Below are 23,556 nucleotides of genomic sequence, written 5' to 3' on the forward strand. Positions count from 1 at the left end.
AAGTCCCTAGTTCTTGGGGAAAGTTCCCGCGGTGGAAACGCGGCTATAATGACTTTTATACGGCACAAACTGCATATTCTATCCTCTAAACCAGGGGTGTCCAAACTTGGTCCTGGAGGGCCACTGTCCTGCGGAGTTCAGCTCCAACTTGCCCCCTCACACATGCCTAGAAGTTTCCAGTATCCCCAATAAGACCATAATGAGCTGGTTCAGGTGTGTTTAATCGGGATTGGACACCCCTGGTCTAATCAAACCTACCCATCACAGAAAACTCGCATTTTTTCATTTTCAAAATGTAATTGAGTCTGATTTATAAGCTGTTTTCCTCATGGGGACCAAAAAATGTCCCCACAAGGACCAGGATTTCAGATATTGCCATCTTTATGGGGATATTTTGTCCTCATAGGTTTTACAGGACACACACTCGTCAGTTCCAGATTGATTTTAGTTCTATCCATCCATCCGTTTGTCTATCTATCTATCTATCTATCTATCTATCTATCTATCTATCTATCTATCTATCTATCTATCTATCTATCTATCTATCTATCTATCTATCTATCTATCTATCTATCTATCTATCTATCTATCTATCTATCTATCTATCTATCTATCTATCTATCTATCTATCTATCTATCTATCTATCTATCTATCGTTCGTCCCATCCATCATCAACCTGCCATTGTAATGTTCTGTCTATTGTCCATTTGTTTGTTCTATCATTCTGTGTTCTGTCTATTGTTCATTTTTTCTATCTGTTGTTCTGTCTATCATTCATTCAATCTATCATTCGTTCTGTCTATCTCTATTCTCTTTTTTTCCCACCTTCCTTCTTTTTGTCCACTCTGCTTTCTTCTTTCTTTTCTTTTTTCTTTCTTTTTCATCTGTTGTCTTTGCAAGGTTCTATCTATCTATCTATCTATCTATCTATCTATCTATCTATCTATCTATCTATCTATCTATCTATCTATCTATCTATCTATCTATCTATCTATCTATCTATCTATCTATCTATCTATCTATCTATCTATCTATCTATCTATCTATCTATCTATCTATCTATCATATAATTTAATGTCCACCACATGCATAATCTATTTTCTCATTATTCAGTGTTGTGAATATCTCTCTCTCTCTCTCTCTCTCTCTCTCTCTCTCTCTCTCTCTCTCTCTCTCTCTCTCTCTCTCTCTCTCTCTCTCTCTCTCTCTCTCTCTCTCTCTCTCTCTCTCTCTCTCTCTCTCTCTCTCTCCAATCCCACCTCGTTATCCTCAAACGGAGGCGCACGCATTCCGTGTTGTCCGTACAGTCTCTCTCACACACACACACACACACACGCACACCTGCGGGAGGAGCTGCGCTGCGGAGCGCTGCGGGGCGTGAGACCGGCTTCGCTCACACTCAACTTGGGCATCATCATCATCGGCGCTGGCGGATATCGGATCTGCCCGGGACTACATCCAGCCACGATGTCCGACTTTATTTTGGCATTTCTGAGCATGTCAGGATTAATTCTGCTGGTTAAAACGCTGACAGTGGCTGGAGCTGAGCAAGGTAAGACATTTCAAACTCTGTTTTATTAACGTATATTTATTTTTTTATTTTTATTTTTTTATTAACATAGCCTACCGTTGAAATATCAATAGGTATTTTAGCATACAGATGTATTGAAATATACATAGCATACACAACTATTGAAATAAAACTTTTGTATATGTTAGGAAGTATCGATCTATCTATCATCTATCTATCTATCTATCTATCTATCTATCTATCTATCTATCTATCTATCTATCTATCTATCTATCTATCTATCTATCTATCTATCTATCTATCTATCTATCTATCTATCTATCTATCTATCTATCTATCTATCTATCTATCTATCTATCTATCTATCTATCTATCTATCTATCTATCTATCTATCTATCTATCTATCTATCTATCTATCTAAGCCTGGCTGACTGACTAAATCAATAAACATGTCAGTTAAGTTACTTTCTTATTCATAGAAGTTTTAGTTGAAGAAAATGTTTTTTATTAACTGAAGTTGTAAAAGTAGAGAGACCTTTTTGAATTTAGACTCTTAAAAAGGTACTCTGACGGTTCTTACACCCTCCTTTATCAAGATTTAAGAGCCATCTTTCAGGACTTCATGGAGATGATAAAAGTTCTTGCAGTTCAGGTTTCAGGAGTACCCCAAAAATGCACATTTTGGATGTCTGTCTTATTTGAAAGTCCTGAGCTGGGTGTGTCAGATAAAGGAAACACGCCGTTCTGGGATCATCCAGGACCAGAACTGCATCCACAATTGAATGAACTAGAGGATAAAAAGTTGTTTGTGTGGCTTGAAAGGTTTTTTTGGGGGGGATGGGGGTAATAATCAGTAGCTCTATTTGCAATGGTTTAACTCTGCGTGTCATTTTTTTAATAAAAGCATCTGGCTGAGATTGTCTGCTAAACTGTGACTCCCTGATGGCTTTTAAATGCAGTGTCATCTTTGTGTTTTATTAGGAATAATAATGCAGTGTGTTGCACTGATCCATCAGATGCGCATGCAGAACTCTGTAAATGACAGGGTTGCGTTTACAGCATGAACGGTTTATTGGCTTAATAGCAAATGCAACCGAATGATTGGTCTTTAAAAGGCATTACCAATACCTCAAACTGCCATCCAAACCCACAAGTACACTCACTAGATGTTTTATTAACCCTCATTTTCAGCTTGGAGATGTGCATGGCTGTTTTAATAGTTTTAACTTTAAATATCATATACTTTATTCTTGATAGTATCCTTCAAACATCCTCCATGAAAAATGATAATAAATTGATTTCAGTTTCTGTAATTGACCGCGTTTTGGATAAAAGTTTTGCCTAATTTATGATCCAACAAAAGTTTGTCTAATTCATTATCCCTCAAAGGGTTAATGCTATAATAATATCTGAATATTGCTTTTGGACTGCATTTTTATACACATAGCTCACTTTTTAAAATTTACATTTTCAGATTTATACTTTATTCTTGATGATATCCTTCAAACGTCCCCCGTGAGTTCCTTCTGATAAGTATTAATTTGACACATTTTCTGTATTTTTGACTAATCTAGTCTAATTTATGATCCATCAAAGGGTTAATGCTTCAATAATATCTGAATAATGCTTTTGAACTGTATTTTTATACATCTAATATTATACATGCATAACTTTTGAACATTAAATATCAGATTTATTCTTGATGATATCCGTCAAACGTCCACCATAAAAAATTATAAATGGATTTCATTCTTTAAAGTTTCTCGAATCGACGAACGCAAATTTGACACAATTTTGCTTAATTTGTGATCCAACAAAGGTTTAATGTTTCAAAAATATCTGAATATTGCTTCGTTTTGGACTGCATTTTTATACATATCAATCAAACTTTTTTTAACATGATCAGATTTATGCTTTATTCTTGATTATATCCTTCAAACGTCCTCCATGAAACCATGAAAAATAATAAACTGAGTTCCTTCTGCTATAGTTTCTGTATTTGACCATTTTGTCTGTATCAATTTGACAAAGTTTCTGTATTTTTTGACAAAATCTCGCCTCATTTGTGATCCAACAAAGGGTTAATGCTTTAATAATATCTGAATAATGCGTTTGAACTTCTATTTTATACATGTCAAACTTTTTAACATTAAATATCAGATTCATACTTTATTCTTGATAATATCGTTCACATGTCCTTTATGAAAAATGATAAGTTGATTTCCATCTGCTAAGTTTCTCTAATTGACAAACAGCAACATTTTTGACAAAAGTTTTGCCTAATTTATGATCCAACGAAGGGTTAATGTTTCAACAATATCTGAATATTGCTTTTGGACTGCATTTTTATATCAATCAAAACTTGTATATCAATTTTTTCTGTATTAATTTGATAAAGTTTCTGTATTTTTTGACAAAATCTAGCCTCATTTATGATCCATAAAGGTTTAATGCTTTAATAGTATCTGAATTATGCTTTTGAACTGTATCTTTGTTTATACACTCTAAAAAAAAAGGTTCTATATGGCACCAAAAATGGTTCTTGGCTTGTAATCATAGGGGAACCTTTTTAAGTGCTATATAGCACCAATTTTGATGCTTCAGTGATTCTTCAGCGGTTCTTCAGAGATTCTTCACTGGTTCTTTGACTGAGGTGCTATATAGCACCGCTACCATATACAGAACATGTTAAGATATTGTGCTATATAGCACCAAAGTGGTTCCTCTATGATTACGACGAAGAACCATTTTTGGTGCCATATAGAACCTTTTTTTTTTTGAGTGTACATTCTTGATATCGTTCAAATGCCCTCAATGAAAAATTATAATAATTTGATTTCTATCTGCTAAGTTTCTCTTATTGACAAATGGCTGCATTTTTGATAAAATTGTGTAATCCATCAAAGGGTTAATGCTTCTATAATATCTGAATATTGCTTTTGAACTGCATTTTGATACATATCAGTCTCACTTTTAACATTAAATATCTCACTTATATTAAATATACTTACCCCCAGTTTCACAGACAAGGCTTAAGCTAGTCCTAGACTAAAATGCATTTTTGAGTTGTGTTAACTGAAAGAAACTTGCACTGATGTATCTTAAAATATGTCAGTGCCATTGTTTTGTCTTAAGATACACACCGGAAATGTTTTTTTTTAGGGCACATTTATAAAAGTTACTTAAATGTACTAATTGAACTAATGCCTAATCCTAGTTTAGCCTAAGTCCTGTTTGTGAAACCGGGCCATAGATTCTTAATGATATCCTTCAAAATTCTGCTTAATTGGTGATCCAACAAAGAGTTAATGCCTCAATAATATCTGAATAATGCTTTTGGATTGCATTTTTATACACAGATCTCTCTTGTTTAACATTAAATGTCAGATTTATACTTTATTCTTGATGATATCCTTCAAACGTCCTCAATGAAAAATAATAAATTGATTTCATTTTGCTAATTTTCTCTTATTGACAAATGGCTGCATTTTTTGACAAAATTCTGCCTGATGTGTAATCCAGCAAAGGGTTAATGCTTCTATAATATCTGAATATTGCTTTTGGACTGCATTTTTATACATATCAGTCTCACTTTTAACATTAAATAGCTCACTTATATTAAATATACATAGATTCTTAATGATATCCTTCAAAATTCTGCTTAATTGGTGATCCAACAAAGGGTTAATGCCTCAATAATATCTGAATAATGCTTTTGGATTGCATTTTTATACACCGATCTCTCTTTTTAACATTAAATATCAGATTTATACTTTATTCTTGATGATATCCTTCAAAATTCTGCTTAATTTGTGATCCAACAAAGGGTTAATGCCTCAATAATATCTGAATAATACTTTAGGACTGCATTTTTATACACCGATCTCACTTTTTAACATTAAATATCAAATGTATACTTTATTCTGAAGATATCCTTCAAACGTCCTCAATGAAAAATAATAAATTGATTTAATTCTGCTAATTTTCTCTTACTGACAAATGGATGCATTTTTTGACAAAATTCTGCCTATTGTGTAATCCAGCAAAGGGTTAATGCTTCTATAATATCTGAATATTGCTTTTGGACTGCATTTTTTTACATATCAGTCTCACTTTTAACATTAAATAGCTCACTTATATTAAATATACATAGATTCTTAATGATATCCTTCAAAATTCTGCTTAATTGGTGATCCAACAAAGAGTTAATGCCTCAATAATATCTGAATAATGCTTTTGGATTGCATTTTTATACACAGATCTCTCTTGTTTAACATTAAATATCAGATTTATACTTTATTCTTGATGATATCCTTCAAAATTCTGCTTAATTTGTGATCCAACAAAGGGTTAATGCCTCAATAATATCTGAATAATACTCTAGGACTGCATTTTTATACACCAATCTCACTTTTTAACATTAAATATCACATGTATACTTTATTCTGATGATATCCTTCAAACGTCCTCAATGAAAAATAATAAATTGATTTAATTATGCTAATTTTCTCTTATTGACAAATGCATTTTTGCTGCATTTTTGACAAAATTCTGCCTAATGTGTAATCCAGCAAAAGGTTAATGCTTCTATAATATCTGAATATTGCTTTTGGACTGCATTTGTATACACAGATCTCACTTTTAAAGGTCCCATGGCATGGCATTTTTCTATTATTTTATAGTGTTTTCTGAGGTGTACTTATATTATTAGTATGATTTTTACATCATAAAATGTCATAATTTAGAAATAAAAGGCATTTTTTCTATACTGCTGTTTGCCCTGTGGCTGAATGCCCTGCTTCAAGAGGCGTGTCTGCTGTGAGACTTCAGTAAAAACGCCCACTGTTGTGATTGGCTGACATCTTTGCATTTTAAATGAGCGGAGGGGGCGTGGTTTAACGAGGCACGAGCAGGCACGAGTCTGCCAGAGAGACGGATGGACCTGTGTTCACTTCTCATCAGTTCTCTCAGCATGTCTCAGTTCAGGGTGAACTGTTGTAGTTACTAGCATATACTTCAGGTTATTAGTTTATTTCTAGTCGGAGGGACTGTCACTCATGTCAGAAAGTTAGTAACTTTAGTAAATTATGGATCAGCGCTGACTCGAGACGCGAACCGTTTAGAACGATTCAGTCCGATTTGGTGAACTGGTTCGGTTCACTAAAAAGAACCGATTCAAAAGAATGATTTGTTCGCGAACCGGACATCACGGAGACGAAGCGATTGCTAACAAAGTTATTTATAGTAACTACTGAGTTATGAGAGCGCTGTCAGTCAGCGCAAGTTTATTGTGTTTGTATCTGAGAGTTCTGATTAAACACGAGTCCCAGTCACACCGAGTCCTCTTCATCATTATTCTACCAACTTTGTAATGTAACCATTACAGCGAGATGAACGAGTTAGTAAGTGTTGAGTATAGCATTATTTCTAGATATGTTCCAATCATATGAATAGCGTCATTGACGCGCATTGAGTAACGTTACACAGCGCAAACAAAGACACAACAGCTGTAATCGAATGTTATCCAGTTTATTGTGGGGAAAGCTGGCTAGCCTAGCCAGATACCCTCACGCTTACCCCCCTTCTGCTTAATCTCACGCCGCGTTTGGTGCCTCCGCTGTGGGCCTGATGCAGTACTGGGGGTCGGGGATGTTGGAGGCCGAGCTTCGGCGTGCGTGAAGTTTATCTCTAAAGATGTGACTGCTGATGTTAAACAGAAAAGACTGTATGCACATTTTAGAACAGAGAGACGCGACAAGGACGTACAAAAACACTGACTCACAAGATAGAAAACACGAAAACACCGTTCTGTCGGGAGAGAGAGAAGCCGCTGCGTGTCCACAAATAATAAATAATAAGCTACACATAAGAAATCAATGATCACAGATCAGAAGGAACTGAAGAAAGACTTCTGTTTTCATTTGTACATCCAAACACTGAGAAACTGCCAGTGTTCACTCGTTCACAAGTAACGTTAATGATCTCGAGTGTTTGCATGGGCGTGCCAGATTCTCTGGGCGGAGGAAAGGGAGGAAACCGCTCCTGCTTGGACGTCAAACCAGGAGACTTCAGGATTGGCTCGTCTGGCCTGTCATTTTCTCAAAGGCAGAGAGAGACAGCAGAACTCGGGTTTACACCGATCAACATTTCTATCCACTTGGGGACAATATTCAGGCTAGGGGAACTCATATTAATGTTGAAATACCTCATAAAATGAAAATTTCATGCCATGGGACCTTTAACAATAAATATTTCACTTATAATAAATATACATAGATTCTTAATGATATCCTTCAAAATTCTGCTTAATTTGTGATCCAACAAAGGGTTAATGCCTCAATAATATCTGAATAATACATTTGGACTGCATTTTTTATACACAGATCTCACTTTTTAACATTATATATCAGATTTATCCTTCTGCTAAGTTTCTGTAATTGACAAATGGCTGCATTTTTGACTAACTCTAGCCTCATTTATGATCCAACAAAGGGTAAATGCTTTAATAATATCTGAACAGTGCTTTTGAACTGTAATTTTATACATTAAAAATCTCAACAGAACATGAGGGTTGACTTGTAAATGAAAATAGATTTACTGTCCTTGCTGAAATAAACATTTCATGTGGAGTTTGGTACAAAGGGGTGGTGCGTAACCAGTTTATTGAGCAGACATTCAATAAACTGTTGAGGAAATGTGGTTACCATAAACAAATCAACCAGCGCAACAAGTGCAGCTCCCTAAGGGCTCCATTACTGCGACCCGAAAACACTAATGGCCTATAGACTGAATGCTTAGTGTGGTAAATGTGTCTCTGCCAGTGTAATGTAGGCGGGATATTTCCTTTTGGGTGATGATATATCAATCTTTCAGAAAGAAATATGTCACATTATCATCACTAGTCCAGAATTTCCACTTGAAAGCAAAAACCAAACCAATTTTGCATTCCATTTGATACGTATAATGTGATTGTGGAGTTATGTGACCTCCGTGTGCTTGTTTTGTAAGAGTTTATCTTCAGCCAAACCGCTTCATTGTTTGGATGCAATTTCGCAACATGGCAGACAGGAATTAGATTTATTATAAATGGAATCAGGTGGCGTTGTGGTTCAGGTGATAATTTTGGCTCTCCGTGTGATCCTGGAAACAATTTCTGGTGAAAAAGGTGTAAATTTATGTAAAGAATGAGGATTTTTGGAATCGGATGATATTAATGAATGCTGTTTTCCTGGGATAGGCCTTTGTTGAAAGTCAACGCTGCAATTTTCGTATTGGTTAAAGACTTGACTCATGATTCAGCTATGAAAGATATATTGGCTTGTGAAATGTTCCCTTCTCGCGCTTTCTGTTTTGGCAGCGTGGGTCTAGTTACCTCAGTTCGGTCTTGGTTTTATAATCCATTATTGAAGTGAAATGGTCCTTATTTTTAGTAATGTTCATTAGGTTTTGGGTGCTTAGCTTCATTAAACAGATCTCAAAATGACCGCAATTTCATGTAAACTTGGGAGTACTTGTTTTTGAGAACACGTTGTTTGCACATGTGTCAGGACTGAGTATTCATCATTATAGGAGATGGTGTTCAATGTTTTCCGAAATAGTTTTACAGCTAAAATACAGCCGCAATTTTAGATGGCATTACGTGCCAAAAGATGTGTACCATATATATAAAATATTAACAGGTTGATGGAAAAACCTGCTGGGCATTACTGCCTGACACACCTCCGCCGGTGTCAAATTGTCAGATGCTGGTACTCAGAGCCACCTTTCACCGATGTTTTGCACCTTTAGTCCTAGAACATCTCAGTGTGGTGGGGCATCAGACAGGGGCGTCTCTGGTGCCTGCCGCCCCGCCCCGGTCCTTATACCTCTAGGCTTCTCAACACCCCAACTCTTGACAGGGTCATGGGCGGCCAAGGCTCATTGATGCACGTGGGGAGCGAAGGCTGGCCCGTGTGGTCCGATCAAACAGACGAATTGCTCAAGAAGTTAATGCCGGTTCTGATAGAAAGGTGTCAGAATACACAGTGCATCACAGTTTGTTGTCTATGGGGCGGCATAGCCGCAGACCAGTGAGGGTGCCTTATGCTGCGTTCACACCAAACGCGAATAGAGCGTCAAAATCGCGTCTACCGCGTCTAGTTGGACGCTTCAACATTTTGAATCCATTCCTGCGTCTACAGCAAATTGGACGCGTATAAAAATCGAGCGTTTGAAGCGAAATAGACGCGCGTTCAAGGCGCTCCAGGAGAAATATGTCATAAAACACCACTCTTTTCATTTTCATTAAAAATATATATAAAGCATTAATAGCCACACAAATGCGGTCCAGGCAACTCCTACATTATCTTCACTGCATGTATATTTAAATATCCTTAAAAAATAAAGTTATGAAACTTCTCTTTGCCCTCAGTCAAAACGATTTGGCAGACAACAAATGATAGATTCATGGCACCAAAGATCGCCCGTTAGATTCACACAAGACGAACCACTACAGGACATCAGAGCCAGCGGCAAACGTCAGAAGGACTGGCCGAGGAAAGGCTGCTCTTGCCGGGGTTAATGAGCGCTGAGCGCCCGGTGATCGCCTGGATCTCACAACTCCAAAAACACAAGATTGTTTTTTTAAATAGGCGCTCTCTTTATAAATAAACCACATATTTGAGCTTTAAACAACTACATTCTCACCTGAAAAAGTCTTAAAACCTCATTTTGTGACACAATAGTAGTATTTTTAAATGATGCAGGGTTTCTCATCACGTCACTTTACCACATGACCGCAGCGAGCAGGCTCCTGATTGGTTAACGTGGCGCGAATTGGTCCCAAAGTTAGCGGCGTCAGACGCGAATCCACTTCAAACGCGTGAATGCACAAAAACACCACTCGCATGTAACGCGCAAGACGCTCAATTCGTGGCAAATTCCATCGCCCGCACGAACCGCGTCTATCGCCTTTCCATTGACTTAACATTGAAATCACTCGCTCCTGACGCTCTATTCGCATTTGGTGTGAACGCAGCATAAGCATTGTTGCAGACCAAGCAAAAATGGTTCAGGAATGGTTTGAGCACAACAATGAGTTTGAGGTGTTGACTTAAGCCCTATTCGCACGGGATTAGTATTATCTGCGGACCTCTGGTGATTCGTAATAATTACAGAGAATGTCTGTGATCTTAAACCCGTGCAAATCGGCCATGTCAGTAATTTGTAAAGTAAAAATTCCCCCGCAAATTACCTACCATATTTCGCCGAACACCGAGGTCCTGTGATAATATTAGTCCCGTGCGAATCGGCATCTCTGTGATTTGGCCGGGATTAGGCGGATCGTATATAACTTTTGCAAGGTTTTTGTGTCCTGTGCGCATTTTTATCTTTATCTTTCACAAAGAATGCCGCTAGGCTGCATATAATGCGCACCGTTATGAATTCCCGTGCGGCCGCGCGGATTATAGGCTACTTTCACTTTAGAATTTGGGAATAAATTGCTTGAATGGTGTGTTTAATATTATTCTAAATGAAAAATGCAAAAACAGAACAGTACAATGACAAACTTGCTTAAATGGGCGCTTTTACATTTAGCTTTGAAACTGAATCTTCCGCCATATATTGTTATTGTATTGCTCAGTTCAGTTTTTAATTGTAGCGTCTGTTCACTAACTGAACTTAAATTTTTTTTTTAAGTATTACTATAAAACAATCAAAATGATATCGTTACGACTGTTTATAATTTCATACAGCTATATCTATAACAAAAAAACATTTACAAGTCTTGACATCATATCCGGGAGATAGTTAGTAAATTCGAGTAAAATCACAGGCTTGCTTATCCCGTGCGAATGCGCTACGGAAAATTCAGATGTGGGGGAGTAATTTCTAAATCACATGAGGTCACCAGATAATACTAATCCCGTGCGAATAGGGCTTTAGCCTCCAAATTCCCCAGATCTCAATCCAATAGAGCATCTGTGGGATGTGCGGAACAAACAAGTCCGATCCATGGAGGCTCCACCTTGCAACTTACAGGACTTAAAGGATCTGCTGCTAACATCTTGGTGCCAGATACCACAGCACACCTTCAGGGGTCTAGTGGAAGCCATGCTTCGACGGGTCAGGGCTGTTTTGGCAGCAAAAGTGGGACCAACACAATATTAGGAAGGTGGTCATAATGTTATGCCTGATCGGTGTATATATATTTAAAAAAAAAAAAGTATTCTATCTAGAGACACAATTAGACAAAACTGTTAGGTCGGCAGCGTCAGTGAAGATATAGCAAATGTTCACTATATCGCACAGCTTTAGTTTGTGTGTGCTTTCTTCATGGTCATCTTAAGTGCCTGAACTTTGAGTTCTGCAGCCCGAGGGTTTCCTCCAGTACTGTCAGTCAATTCAGCCGCCAACTGGGTGTTCTTCAGCCGGCAGCTCGCTCCTGCTCCTGCTGAAGGTTATGCCTGATGTTTATGGCTCGACTATTCCCTCCTCCCGGTTTCTGTCTGGTTTATTATTGTGTATCTTTTAGAAACAGGTGTACACAGCAATATAACTCTATAGTTGCGTGATGTAGAATGCCATGCATTTCCCATTCCTCAAACGGCCATGCATAATTGAACAGTATCGTTTTATTTAAGACATATACGAATGAATGCCAGGCTCACCGGTCGATGATGTAATCCTTGACCTCCGGTTCCTCGTGTCAGTTTGACATAAAAATCGTTCAGATGTTAAAAGAGTACAATCCCACCAGTGACTTCTCTGCCAAGAACCCTTCATGTCTCATTTTCAAGTTCTTGGCTACATTGGCTTTTACTCCTAAATAAAACAAAATTAATACAAATATTAAAAAGTTTTTGGTGTCCCATTATTATTGAGTTTTTTTTATGAGTGTGAACTAATTAGATTGTATTTGTATCTACTATTATAGCAATTTCACACCAAGAACAATAACTATGAATAGAGAGGTGGTCTAGTGGGTTAAACCACTGTGGCTGAACTGATATGCAGAAGGTTGCTGGTTCAATCCCAGCAGTCGCCACCTCCAGTGTGTCCTTGAGCAAGGCACTGTAGTTCCGTGTTCCATGTTGCTCCAGGGGGATTGTCCCTGTAATGTGGCGTTCACACCGGACGCGATTCGCGCGAAGGTGGACGCTTGAACATTTTGAGTTTACTCGCTTCAATCGCGCTTGAAATTTGCGCGAATCGCGCGTGATATTCACTGCACAACAGACGCGAATTCGCGTCATGGGCGGGGCTTCTGCCAGTGGCTCGTCTCGTTGAGAAATGGCTGACATGGGCTGTGTTTACACGTCTTTTTTTTTGTTAAAATCTACTGTTAATGTGTGACAAAACGTAGTTTTAAGACTTTTTCAGTCGATAATGTAGTTGTTTAAAGCTCAAATATGTGGTTTATTTATATAAAGATTGCCTATTTGAACATTTTATCTGTTTTCGGAGTTGTGAGCTCCAGCGGACAGCGGCACTCAGCGCTCGTCAAAGCCGGCGAGGGCAACCTTTCCTCGGCCAGTCCTTCTGCCGTCTACCGCTGGCTCTGATGTCTCTGTGGTGTCTCGAGCTATAATTCGTCTTGTAATGGCCGATCTTTGGTCTCATGGATCTATAATTTGTTCCCTGGCAAATCGTTTAGACTGAAGGCAAAGAGAAGTTTCATTACTTTATATTTTTAGGCTATAACTGTACGTTGCAGTTGTAACGTTAGCCTACTAAAACTGACTTTGAATGTTTGACTGAATTGTTTGCTTTATTTCATTTATAGCTTATTATACCTTTTACTTATACCTTTGTATTATTGATCATACATAAACTTGCATTTAACAAAAAGAGACTGGGTTGTGATTCATGTCATTTAATGTTATCACCGTGATAATCATATTGTCTGAACCAGATATTAATATACAGATTTTCTCCTCATTGTTGTCACTACTAGAGCAAGCTCCTGATTGGTTAACACGGCGCGAAATATCCGGCAAAGTTCAGATTTTTCAACTTGAGCGGTTAGCGCGTTCAAAACGCTCAATTCGCGTCCTTCGCGCCGCCTCAATTGCGCGAATCTCGTCGCCTCATTGACTTACAGTGCACTTATTATGGTGCGTTCACACCGGACGTGATTCGCACGAGTCAATGCAGAGAGTAATATGCTTCAATTCAGCGGGTTGTCTCACCTGATCTGAGGTCGTAACCAGAGGGGGGCGGGGGGGTTTTGAAAGCAGCCGTGATCGAAGGTCGTCCTGAGCCCGCATGAGGCCCTCTCTCCCTGGGTACCTCCACGACAACGTCCCTCGTGCCAGGGCCGGGCGCCCCTCTCATGGGTTGCAAGCCGCTATAAGCCACCGGCAGCCTCAGATGAGGTCGCTCAGGCCCCTTTACGTCGAGTGATTTACATGTTAAGTCAATGCAGAGACGCGAAATGGCATTCTGCGGCGCGATTCGCGCGAATGAGATGACGAGATTCGCGCAAATCGCGCCGCAGAATGCCATTTCGCGTCTCTGCATTGACTTAACATATAAATCACTCGTTCGAATCGCGCGAATCGCGCCCGGTGTGAACGCACCATAATAAGTGCACTGTAAGTCGCTTTGAATACCCGTGTCGTTAACACTTTATAATAACTACCCGCTGTAAAGCATTAGTTAAGCATTACCAAATAGTTAATTGATCATTTATAATGCAAGACATTAATAGGCAGTTCATAAATACAGCTATAAATGCTTTATTCTTGATTTATAAGCATATCTATAATGTGTTCAATAATTGTATTTTCATACTTTATAAAGGATCAATTGATCATTTCTAAATTAAGTATTACATTATTTACAAACCAGTTATGTAGGAGTTGTCAGTGGTTCATCAGATCATTTAGAAAGTGTAAGTAAAGGATTAATAAACTATTTAAATGTACATTTATACATCTTATTATTTAGACATATAGTTATAGTTACTCTGTGTGTTAATAAATGCTTTATTAACATGTATTCCAACTGTAAGGATTAATTCAGGTGGTTATAAAACATTTACTAGTTGTCAGTTAACTATTTCTGTGAGCTCATCTAAAGTGAGGACTATTTATGCCTCGTAAAGCTTTTACAGAGGAGATTTAAAGGCTCAGTTCTCTTCTGAACGGTTGTTCTCTAATGTTTTATATTTAGTACTGTTTTGACCATGCAAAATATTTTAGTTATAGTTTTATCTAAATTGTATTTGTTGTATTTTGGCACTTTGGCAATGTTTACACTTTACCGAAATGTATTTTTATATCAGATTGCAGAGGCTTAGTTTCATTTGACTGCAGTTATGTTTTCTGGCAGTCTACAGGAATATTATTTTCTATGACATTAAAGAGGTTTAATTTTAATTTGATATTAAGTTACTAGTTGTACAGTCTTCGTTTTTGCATTTTGAAATCCATATTTCTATGTGCTATATTCCTCCTGTGTTGTGTTTGTTTCCTTTTTCTGTTCAGAAGAGAACTGAGCCTTTAAATCTCCTCTGTAAAAGCTTTACGAGGCATAAATAGTCCTCACTTTAGATGAGCTCACAGAAATAGTTAACTGACAACTAGTAAATGTTTTATAACTACCTGAATGAATCATGAAATTACAGTAGGAATACATTTTAATAAAACATTTATTAACACACTGAGTAACTATAACTATATGTCTAAATAATAAGATGTATAAATGTACATTTAAATAGTTTATTAATCCTTTACTTACACTTTCTAAATGATCTGATGAACCACTGACAACTCCTAAATAACTGCTTTGTAAATAATGTAATACTTAATTTAGAAAATGCAATTATTAAACACATAGATAAGCTTGTAAATCAAGAATAAAGCATTTATAGCTGTATTTATAAACTGCCTATTAATGTCTATTGATGCTTTATAAATGATGAAATTAACTATTTACTAATGCTGAACTAATGCTTCATTGTGTGTAGTTATTATAAAGTGTTACCTGTCGTCTGCCACTTTAAATGCTTGAGCTCTGATTGGCAGTCAGTGTTTTTGTCATTCATCAGCTGGAATTTTTTTTTTTCTAAAAGTGATTTCAACGATATTGTTTCTCTGTGCCATTACCGTTATAATTGTGGATTTGGAATCTGCTATTCGTTTATCTTTAGAACTATATCTTTATAGCTGTCCTTGGCATGAACAGGCAATTATACTTTTCTTATTAGAGTAGGCCTATTATGTAGCATAAAATTCACCTATTATGAAAAATTCAAAAAGTTCAGGGCCTATTTGTATCATTTTTGTGAAGATCAGATGTCTAATCTCTAATCTCTTCCCCCGGAAAACAAATGCCTCTTTTGATGTGAAACTGCGGCGAGAGTTGCACCCCCGATGGGTACCCGCCTGGCTCCCTCTGCCCTCCGGGGGCAGTGGATTTAAAGACTCTCTCCCCTCCTTCCATTTTTTTCCCCATGCCTCTGTCTGTGTTGGTCGGCCTAAAAACCTCTAAAAGAGTATGACTCTTAGCGGTGGATCACTGGGTGAAGAACGCAGAGAACTAATGTGAGATGCAGGACACATTGATCATCGGCACTTCGCATGCACAGGGTCTCTGTGCTATCGATCCCCGTGGCTGGAGCGTCATAGCCACTTCCCCTAAGCACAGACCGTCCCCTCTCCCGTCTCCTCCGTCTTCCCCCCGGGGGAGGGCGACGTCAAGGGGCCTGAGCGACCTCATCTGAGGCTGCCGGTGGCTTATAGCGGCTTGCAACCCATGAGAGGGGCGCCCGGCCCTGGCACGAGGGACGTTGTCGTGGAGGTACCCAGGGAGAGAGGGCCTCATGCGGGCTCGGGACGACCTTCGATCACGGCTGCTTTCAAAACCCCCCCGCCCCCCTCTGGTTACGACCTCAGATCAGGTGAGACAACCCGCTGAATTGAAGCATATTACTAAGATGAGGAAAAGAAACTAACCAGGTTTCCCTCAGTAGCGGCAGGCAAAGAGCCCATAGCCGAATCCCCAGTCAGGGCGAGGCATACAGAAGACACCGCTATCCCCCACAGCTTTGACAAAAATGTGTTTACTGCGTTTGTCAAGTTCAACCATTCAACTCTGTTACCAAAGTTGTTGTAAGACAAAGCAATTCATAGGAAATATAAGTTTCCCATAAATTAAATCAAGTTCCAAACAAGTCATTAGGCTTCCTTTAGGGCGTTTTCACACCTGAAAGTCCTCACCAAGGTCCGAACCGAAGTTCATGTTTTGATACATTTTATACATTTGGTTAGTTTTGGTTTGGTTTCACATTGCAATTATGCAAGTGCACTAAATAACTTTACATGACACACTTGCGTCCACTCGTCAACATCTATGTGGGCGGCATCTGGACATTGATTGGTTTGTAAATGGACGTGCGTCTGACGTCAGCGTCTTTGACAAGAGTGAATGAACGGACGCATATCGTTGCCACTATTGAACAGTGCACATTGCTTGACTATTTTCTTTTCGTTACGTTTAAAAGTGGACATTTCTAGCTTTATATACACATATTTCTCATGTTTGTGAGACGAGTAGCTGCTGAGTTTCGGTTTGAGACACGCTCCAGTTCATGTGCAAAGCATGTGATCGCTCCCGCGATTATTGTCTGCTATAGAATATTTGCTTCTTATTTATTAAATCCAGGCAATTATCTGATTAAACGTTGATTAAAATTAAGATACAATTTAAACAAAATGAAATTACCCTTAAAGAAAGGCTTTCCAAGCAAAATCATACAAAATTTCTTTCAAAATTATTTCTGACCTTCTGTCTTCTGACAGATTGCGCATTTTTTCACTTTTCATAATCAATGTAGCCTAGATGAAATTTAAAAATAACATTATAATATTTAAACATAAACTTCCTGTAAATGGTCTGAAAGTCCGAACCAAACAGAAAATGCTTTCACACTAGAAACGAACCAAACCTTTGTTCAGTTTGATCCGGAACAAGACTACCTCTTTTCGTCGGACCAAATTTCGTCTGTTTGGTCCGGACCGTGGTACGGGGGAGGTTTCACACCTGTAATTTTGATTCGGACCAAACTGAAAAGTCAGAAAATCCGGACCAAACAAAGTAGGTGTGAAAGCGCCCTTAGGCTACATTTTCAACCTTGTTACTCATCTGATTGTTGTTGTTGTTTTTTCATACACTGGACTAACTCCAATACATTGTATTTTTTTTATCTAAATGTTATGTTTATTTAATATGTAATTCTAGAAAACTGCTAAATATGTTTTAAACTCTAGACATGTCTGAAACTTTGGTAACATGGTTGAAACAATTGGAAAAAAATGTTGAGAGAAAAAAAAACACCTTAATTTTCAAGAGTTTCAGGCCCTATTTGTACCATTTTTGTGGAAAGTGCCAATTAATTACTGCAAATGCTCATGTTTCTGTTTGCAAAGGAAATCATTACTTGGCGTGACTGGCGTATGAACCTTCAGTTTCGATCCTAATGGACGATTGTAGTCTTGGAGATGGTTGCAGTTGTGTTTCTAACCCATTAGCGAGAGTAAAAATTCACAGAGAGTGTCTTTGATCCTTGAGATTTATGGAGAGAGACGGCAGTTTTAACTCTCCGCTCATGGGCGTCTTCATGCATCAGCGGATTATGTACTTCACTAAGTTTCCACGGCTGTTGCCTAATTGATATTTATGGTCGTATTTTTGGTGCCTAATTTACGTCTATCATATTTCGGTATCTTTTAAAGCTGCACTATGTAAAATTTTTGCAGTAAAATATCCCAAAACCACTAGGCCAGTGTTATATATTTTGTTCAGTTGAGTACTTATAATATCCCAAATGTTTCCAACTATTTGTAAATCATGAGAAAACTGCTATTTTACCCAAGGAACCGGGACGTGTGATGGAGTCGCCTGTCAATGACGTCAAATCTGCGTTCCCCTCGGTTTCCGGTTTTATTTTGCAGAAACGCTTTACTCTCTCTGCAGTGTGAACAAGTGTCATAGCAGCCGCTGAGTGAACACCCAGAGTAACGTCATCACATCATTTTCAACACACTCAGATGTGTCTAATATGATAAACTTGAGGGTAAAAGAATGAGATTTGCATTTTGATAACGGAAATTGAGGGTAGGACATATAATAATATAATAATAATGAAAATGTCATAATGCCCAAGATAAAAAATGGTTGTCAAAAATTGTCAACATGTTTTTGACTGGTTTTGTGGTATATATCAAGATATAAAACAACACAGTTTACTTTTATATCTCTTGTAGCCATCTGTCGAGCTCCGAGAAAGAGGTTTTCTGCTGTCTTATGTGCTCGAATTGTCTGATAAATCAATTATTACTCTGAAGGTTTCAGCCCCGCTTTGGGCGCCAAGTGTTACTCTTGCACCTGACGTATTGTACTTGAATTTGTTGTTTTCAGTGTGTGGATTTGGGCTTGTTGTTGTTGACAGGGTTGGAGACCGGTGTTTATCGGAGCACATTTGTTGTTGTTGCGCTCCTTTTGAAAGCATTTCTGACTTTGCTTGTGCCCTCTGGACTTCATCTGAATGTATAGAATAAAATATGTAGAAAGCAAAGCAGGCCCGAGACTACAAGAGCTGCAAAAATCAAAGGACACACAGTCCTACTTCCATACCTGCCTTTACACTTGACTCCCACACTCGTACACCGCTCTGACGCATTCGATTACACTTGATAGCATCCCTTACTTTCTCTGGTCTGATACCTTTTACTGTCAAATATGCCATGAATATCGAAGTGATGAAATGAAAGCAGATGTTTGCAGGATCGAACGCGGGGTCGGAACCCGTATGAAGCATCTATAGGCGTGGTGTTTCTCAAAGGCGAAAGCGCTCTGATGTGTTGCTTTTAACTTCGTGAAGAACAACAGGGGGTCTTTTAAATTCAGATCAGTACTGTCACTACTTCTGCACAGACACAAATGCGCACAAACACACTCGCGAGCAGCCGTTAATACACGCGGACTGTTCAAATGGTATCATTAACATCAAAGAATTGGTTCAGCCAATTCCATTTCTCTCATTATACATTCAATCTAATGTCATTCCAAACACGTATGTTGTTATTTTTTGTCTGTGGAACAATGTTTACACTGCTCTTTTTCGTAGGGTAGTGTCCGAAATCCCTTTTGCAAGTTTAACAACGGGTCGTAGTTACAGAGCTTGCAGATTTTAATTTTGTACTCAAATATTTTACGTTAAGAGTCATTAAAAAGTATAAGTAAGCTAATTCATACATTTGATTGTAATCTCAATTTAAATATTTATAGTAGTGAAAACTTGGCTATAGCTTTAACTAGCTAATTCCATGAATGCTAACTTGTTAATTGGTAACACAATGCTTTGATAGCATTAGCATAGCAATTACTGAAAGAGTAAAGCAATATAGAGCATTTACTACATCTGTTCTCAAACCAAGCTCATGCTCCACTTGTCACCATGATCGTAACCCTCCAAAAAACCCATCATTACAACATAAAACTACTAAATCTTAACATTAATCTTGCACACAAAAAAATCACGTAACACTTAATTTTAGAAGTTACTCTCCCTTTCTAGTGCCATGGCAAAGCATGTTGGGAAATGGAACAAGTTTCAGTTAAATTTAAGTTTGCCTAAATTAAAAGAAACAAGTTCATAAAACTCAAAACAATGAAGCCATTCAGATGACTTAAATGTGTCAGTTTTGAGAAATCAAAAGAAAAAGTTCTAAATACTCATAAGTTCATTTGAATGAAGTCTTTTGTTTAAGTTTGCCCTATTATTTTGAGCGTTTAGGGCCCTATTTTAACAATCTGAGTGCATGGCACAGGTGCACTTGTCTGAATCAACTTTTACCACAGTTTAACGTCTGGAAAAATGGTTGGAGCCCCAGGCACATGGTCCAAAAGGATTGTCCCTATTCTCTTGATGAGTAATTAATGATTGTGTTTTGGGCATAACGTGCAATAAACCAATCAGAGTGCTAAAACATTAAGACGGCTCAAACATGCATTTTAGTCTGGGACTCAGTGGAAACCCTAATGCTCAAAATAATTAATTGGTTTGAGTAGGGAAACCTGAAATCAAACAAATTAGTTCAAACAAATTAACTTTTTATGAGTATTTAGGGTTTCTTTACTTCTGAGTTCACAAACTGTCACATTTAAGAAATCTAAATTGTTTCATTGTTTTGAGTTTTATGAACTTGTTTCTTTTAATTTAGATTATCAAACTTAAATTATTTTGAAACTGAGCTGGGATTTTTATTTTCAGCATGTTTTGCCTTGACACTCAAATGGTTGAGTAAATGCTCAAATGAAGTGTTGTTCAAGTGGAACATAGGCCAGCTAGTTGCTGTGCGAGTAAACCTCACTCCTCTGATCTCGAGACGCACTAGTGACTGACACTAGAGGTTGCAGCCTTTAGCCTCATTGTTAGAGTGTCCAACTCTCATGCCAGCTGACCCGGATTCGAGTCGCGCTTGGAGCGGGTGGTTTGAACAGGATTACGGTTACATTGGTGCCATGACCCGGATGAGAGTGAGGTTTAGGGGGGTGAGTGCAATGGAGGCCGGCTAGTAGTTGCTGAGCGAGTAAACCTCACTCCTCTGATCTCAAGAGACGCTCTAGCGACTGACACTAGAGGTTGCAGCCTTTAGCCTTCTTGTTAGAGCATCCCAACTCTCATGCCAGCGGACCGGGGTTCGAGTCCCGCTTAGAGTGGGTGGTTCAAACAGGAGGGGTTATATTGTTGCCGTGACCCGGATGGGAGTGAGGTTTAGGAGGGTGAGTGTAACGGAGACTGACTGAGCGAGTAAACCTCACTCCTATAATCTCAAGAGACGCTCTAGTGACTGACATTAGAGGTTGCAGCCTTTAGCCTCCTTGTTAGAGCGTCCCAACTCTCATGCCGGCGGACCCGGGTTCGAGCACCGCTTAGAGTGGGTGGTTCGGACAGGAGGGGCTCTATTGGTGCTGTGACCCGGAAGGGAGTGAGGTTTAGGGGGGTGAGTTAGGGCTGTGCAATTAATCGAATTTCGATTTTGCCTCCCAACGATCACCAAAATAGTACAATCGAGAAAAAACGATTATTTTGCCATGTTCAGTTTTGCAAGAACACTCTTATTTTGTCTTGCGTTCTGAATGAAACGCGCACGCGCACATTCGCCCCTCCCGAAGCCACAATCTCTCTCAGTTTGTGAGTCTCGTGTGCATATCATCCGCTGGAATGTAAAAGCTCGGCGCGAGTAAAGATGGCAGAAGGAGGGCAGTTACAGCAGCGTTTGGTGAGCAAAAAAGGCAAAACCAACTCTGTTGTCTAGGAACAGTTTGGCTTCGAGGAATCAGACGACGAGCAGAAACATGCTACGTGCAAGATTTGCTACATGGTAGTGGCTGCAACGCAAGGGAACATCACGAATTTGTTTAACCACTTGAAAATTAAACACAGAGTGATCTATGACAATCTAATATAGAAACAAAAACTGATGAGAGCAGGGATGCCGTGTAAACGTCCTTTTTTTCCTTCATATTTTTCAAATAATTCTCTCTTTGTAAACTTTGTTCAATGCATGCGAGTGCTGTCATTTCACCGTCTTCACCCGGGTTTAGTACCAGAATACGCGAATGAGAAGACGCGCGCGCTGTGAGAAAATGTGCGTCTCACACGTCTAACAGCGCGCAAATATTGAGTTCTCTTTCAAGTCTTGCTCTTGAACGGACAAATTCACACAAAACGTATGTTTACATGTCCATCTTGATGAGTATCCTAGCAGACATAGTCTGTATATGCCTTAAGTGAACTTTATACAGTCGAGAAAGACGACGCATATCCGAGCTTTAGGTCTTAAAGGGGCAGTATCATTAGGTCTTAAAGGGGCAGTAGCCTTTACTGCCGTCTGTTTAATGTCAAACAACAAAAGACAAGGACATCACTCACTGCTCTTGATTGAATAGCTTTTGTAAGTTTAATAGGATTAATCTTTAATTTATGCACTTAAATATGCAATGTTACTTTACATTTGATACATTTCTGTACCTGAAAACTAATGTTAGACATACCTGAAAAGCATATCTAGCCGAACCATATTGTTGATCTTATTTATTTGTGGTTATCATTTTTACGTGAATACTTTTATACTTTGATTTGAAGGTATGTTATATTATTTATTTTAATAGTTCAAAAAGTACAACAAATGTTACAATTTCAATTGAATTGTTGAAAGGTGTATTTTTAATAAATGCAACACATTCCCAAAGTCATGTGAAATAATCGTGTTACATAATCGTGATTTCAATATTGACCAAAATAATCGTGATTATGATTTTTTCCATAATCGAGCAGCCCTAGGGTGAGTGTAACGGAGGCCAGCTAGTAGTTGCTGTGTGAGTTAACCTCACTCCTCTGATCTTGAGACACTCTAGCGACTGACATTAGAGGTTGCAGCCTTTAGCCTCCTTGTTAGAGCGTCCCAACTCTCATGCCGGCAGACCCGGGTTCGAGTCCCGCTTGGAGTGGGCAATTCAAACAGGAGGGGTTACAAAATGGTAAGTGGGAGATTTTGTAGTGTTTAATGTTTTGCTATGCTAATTTTGAACAGTTTCTGTTATGTTGGGTTTTAGGGGGTGGATTTACCATCATGGTGATGAATGGAGCATGAGCTTGGTTTGAGAACAGATATATGTTAAATGTTCTTTATTGCCTTACTCTTTCAGCAATTGCAATGCTATGCTAATGCTATCAAAGCTTTGTGTGACCACTTAGGAAGTTAACGTATACTGATTTAGCTAGTTAAATCTATAGCCAAGTTTCCGCTACTAAAACTATTTAAATTGAGTTTACATGATAAAATAAAAATCTGCAAGTTCTGCTCACTTAAACTTTGAATTTCTTAACTTAAACATTTTGATGTGACCGATTACCTCAATTATTTTCAAAATTACTTTTTTGGGTTTACAGTGTAGGCGCAAGCCTTGTCTATTTTAATTCATCACAGACATATTAAACTAGGAAATAATAATGTTTTATTCCTTGATTTG

The 23,556-nt window shown here is 38.3% G+C and overlaps 1 protein-coding gene across 1 annotated transcript in view; it reads left to right on the plus strand.

Moving 5' to 3' along the window:
* Positions 1 to 1,468: 1,468 nt before the first annotated feature.
* The window catches only part of lrp1ba (low density lipoprotein receptor-related protein 1Ba), a gene marked incomplete at its 5' end in the record, with an annotated part of 414,271 nt that continues 392,183 nt past the window's right edge, over positions 1,469 to 23,556 (plus strand). The window contains one exon of the mRNA XM_079807766.1: positions 1,469 to 1,553. Coding sequence (XP_079663892.1) covers positions 1,469 to 1,553 — 85 coding nt within the window. The remainder of the gene's footprint in view (positions 1,554 to 23,556) is intronic.

The sequence above is a fragment of the Gobio gobio genome, assembly GCF_949357685.1.
Source record: "Gobio gobio genome assembly, chromosome: 24".
Classification (NCBI taxonomy): Eukaryota; Metazoa; Chordata; class Actinopteri; order Cypriniformes; family Gobionidae; genus Gobio; species Gobio gobio.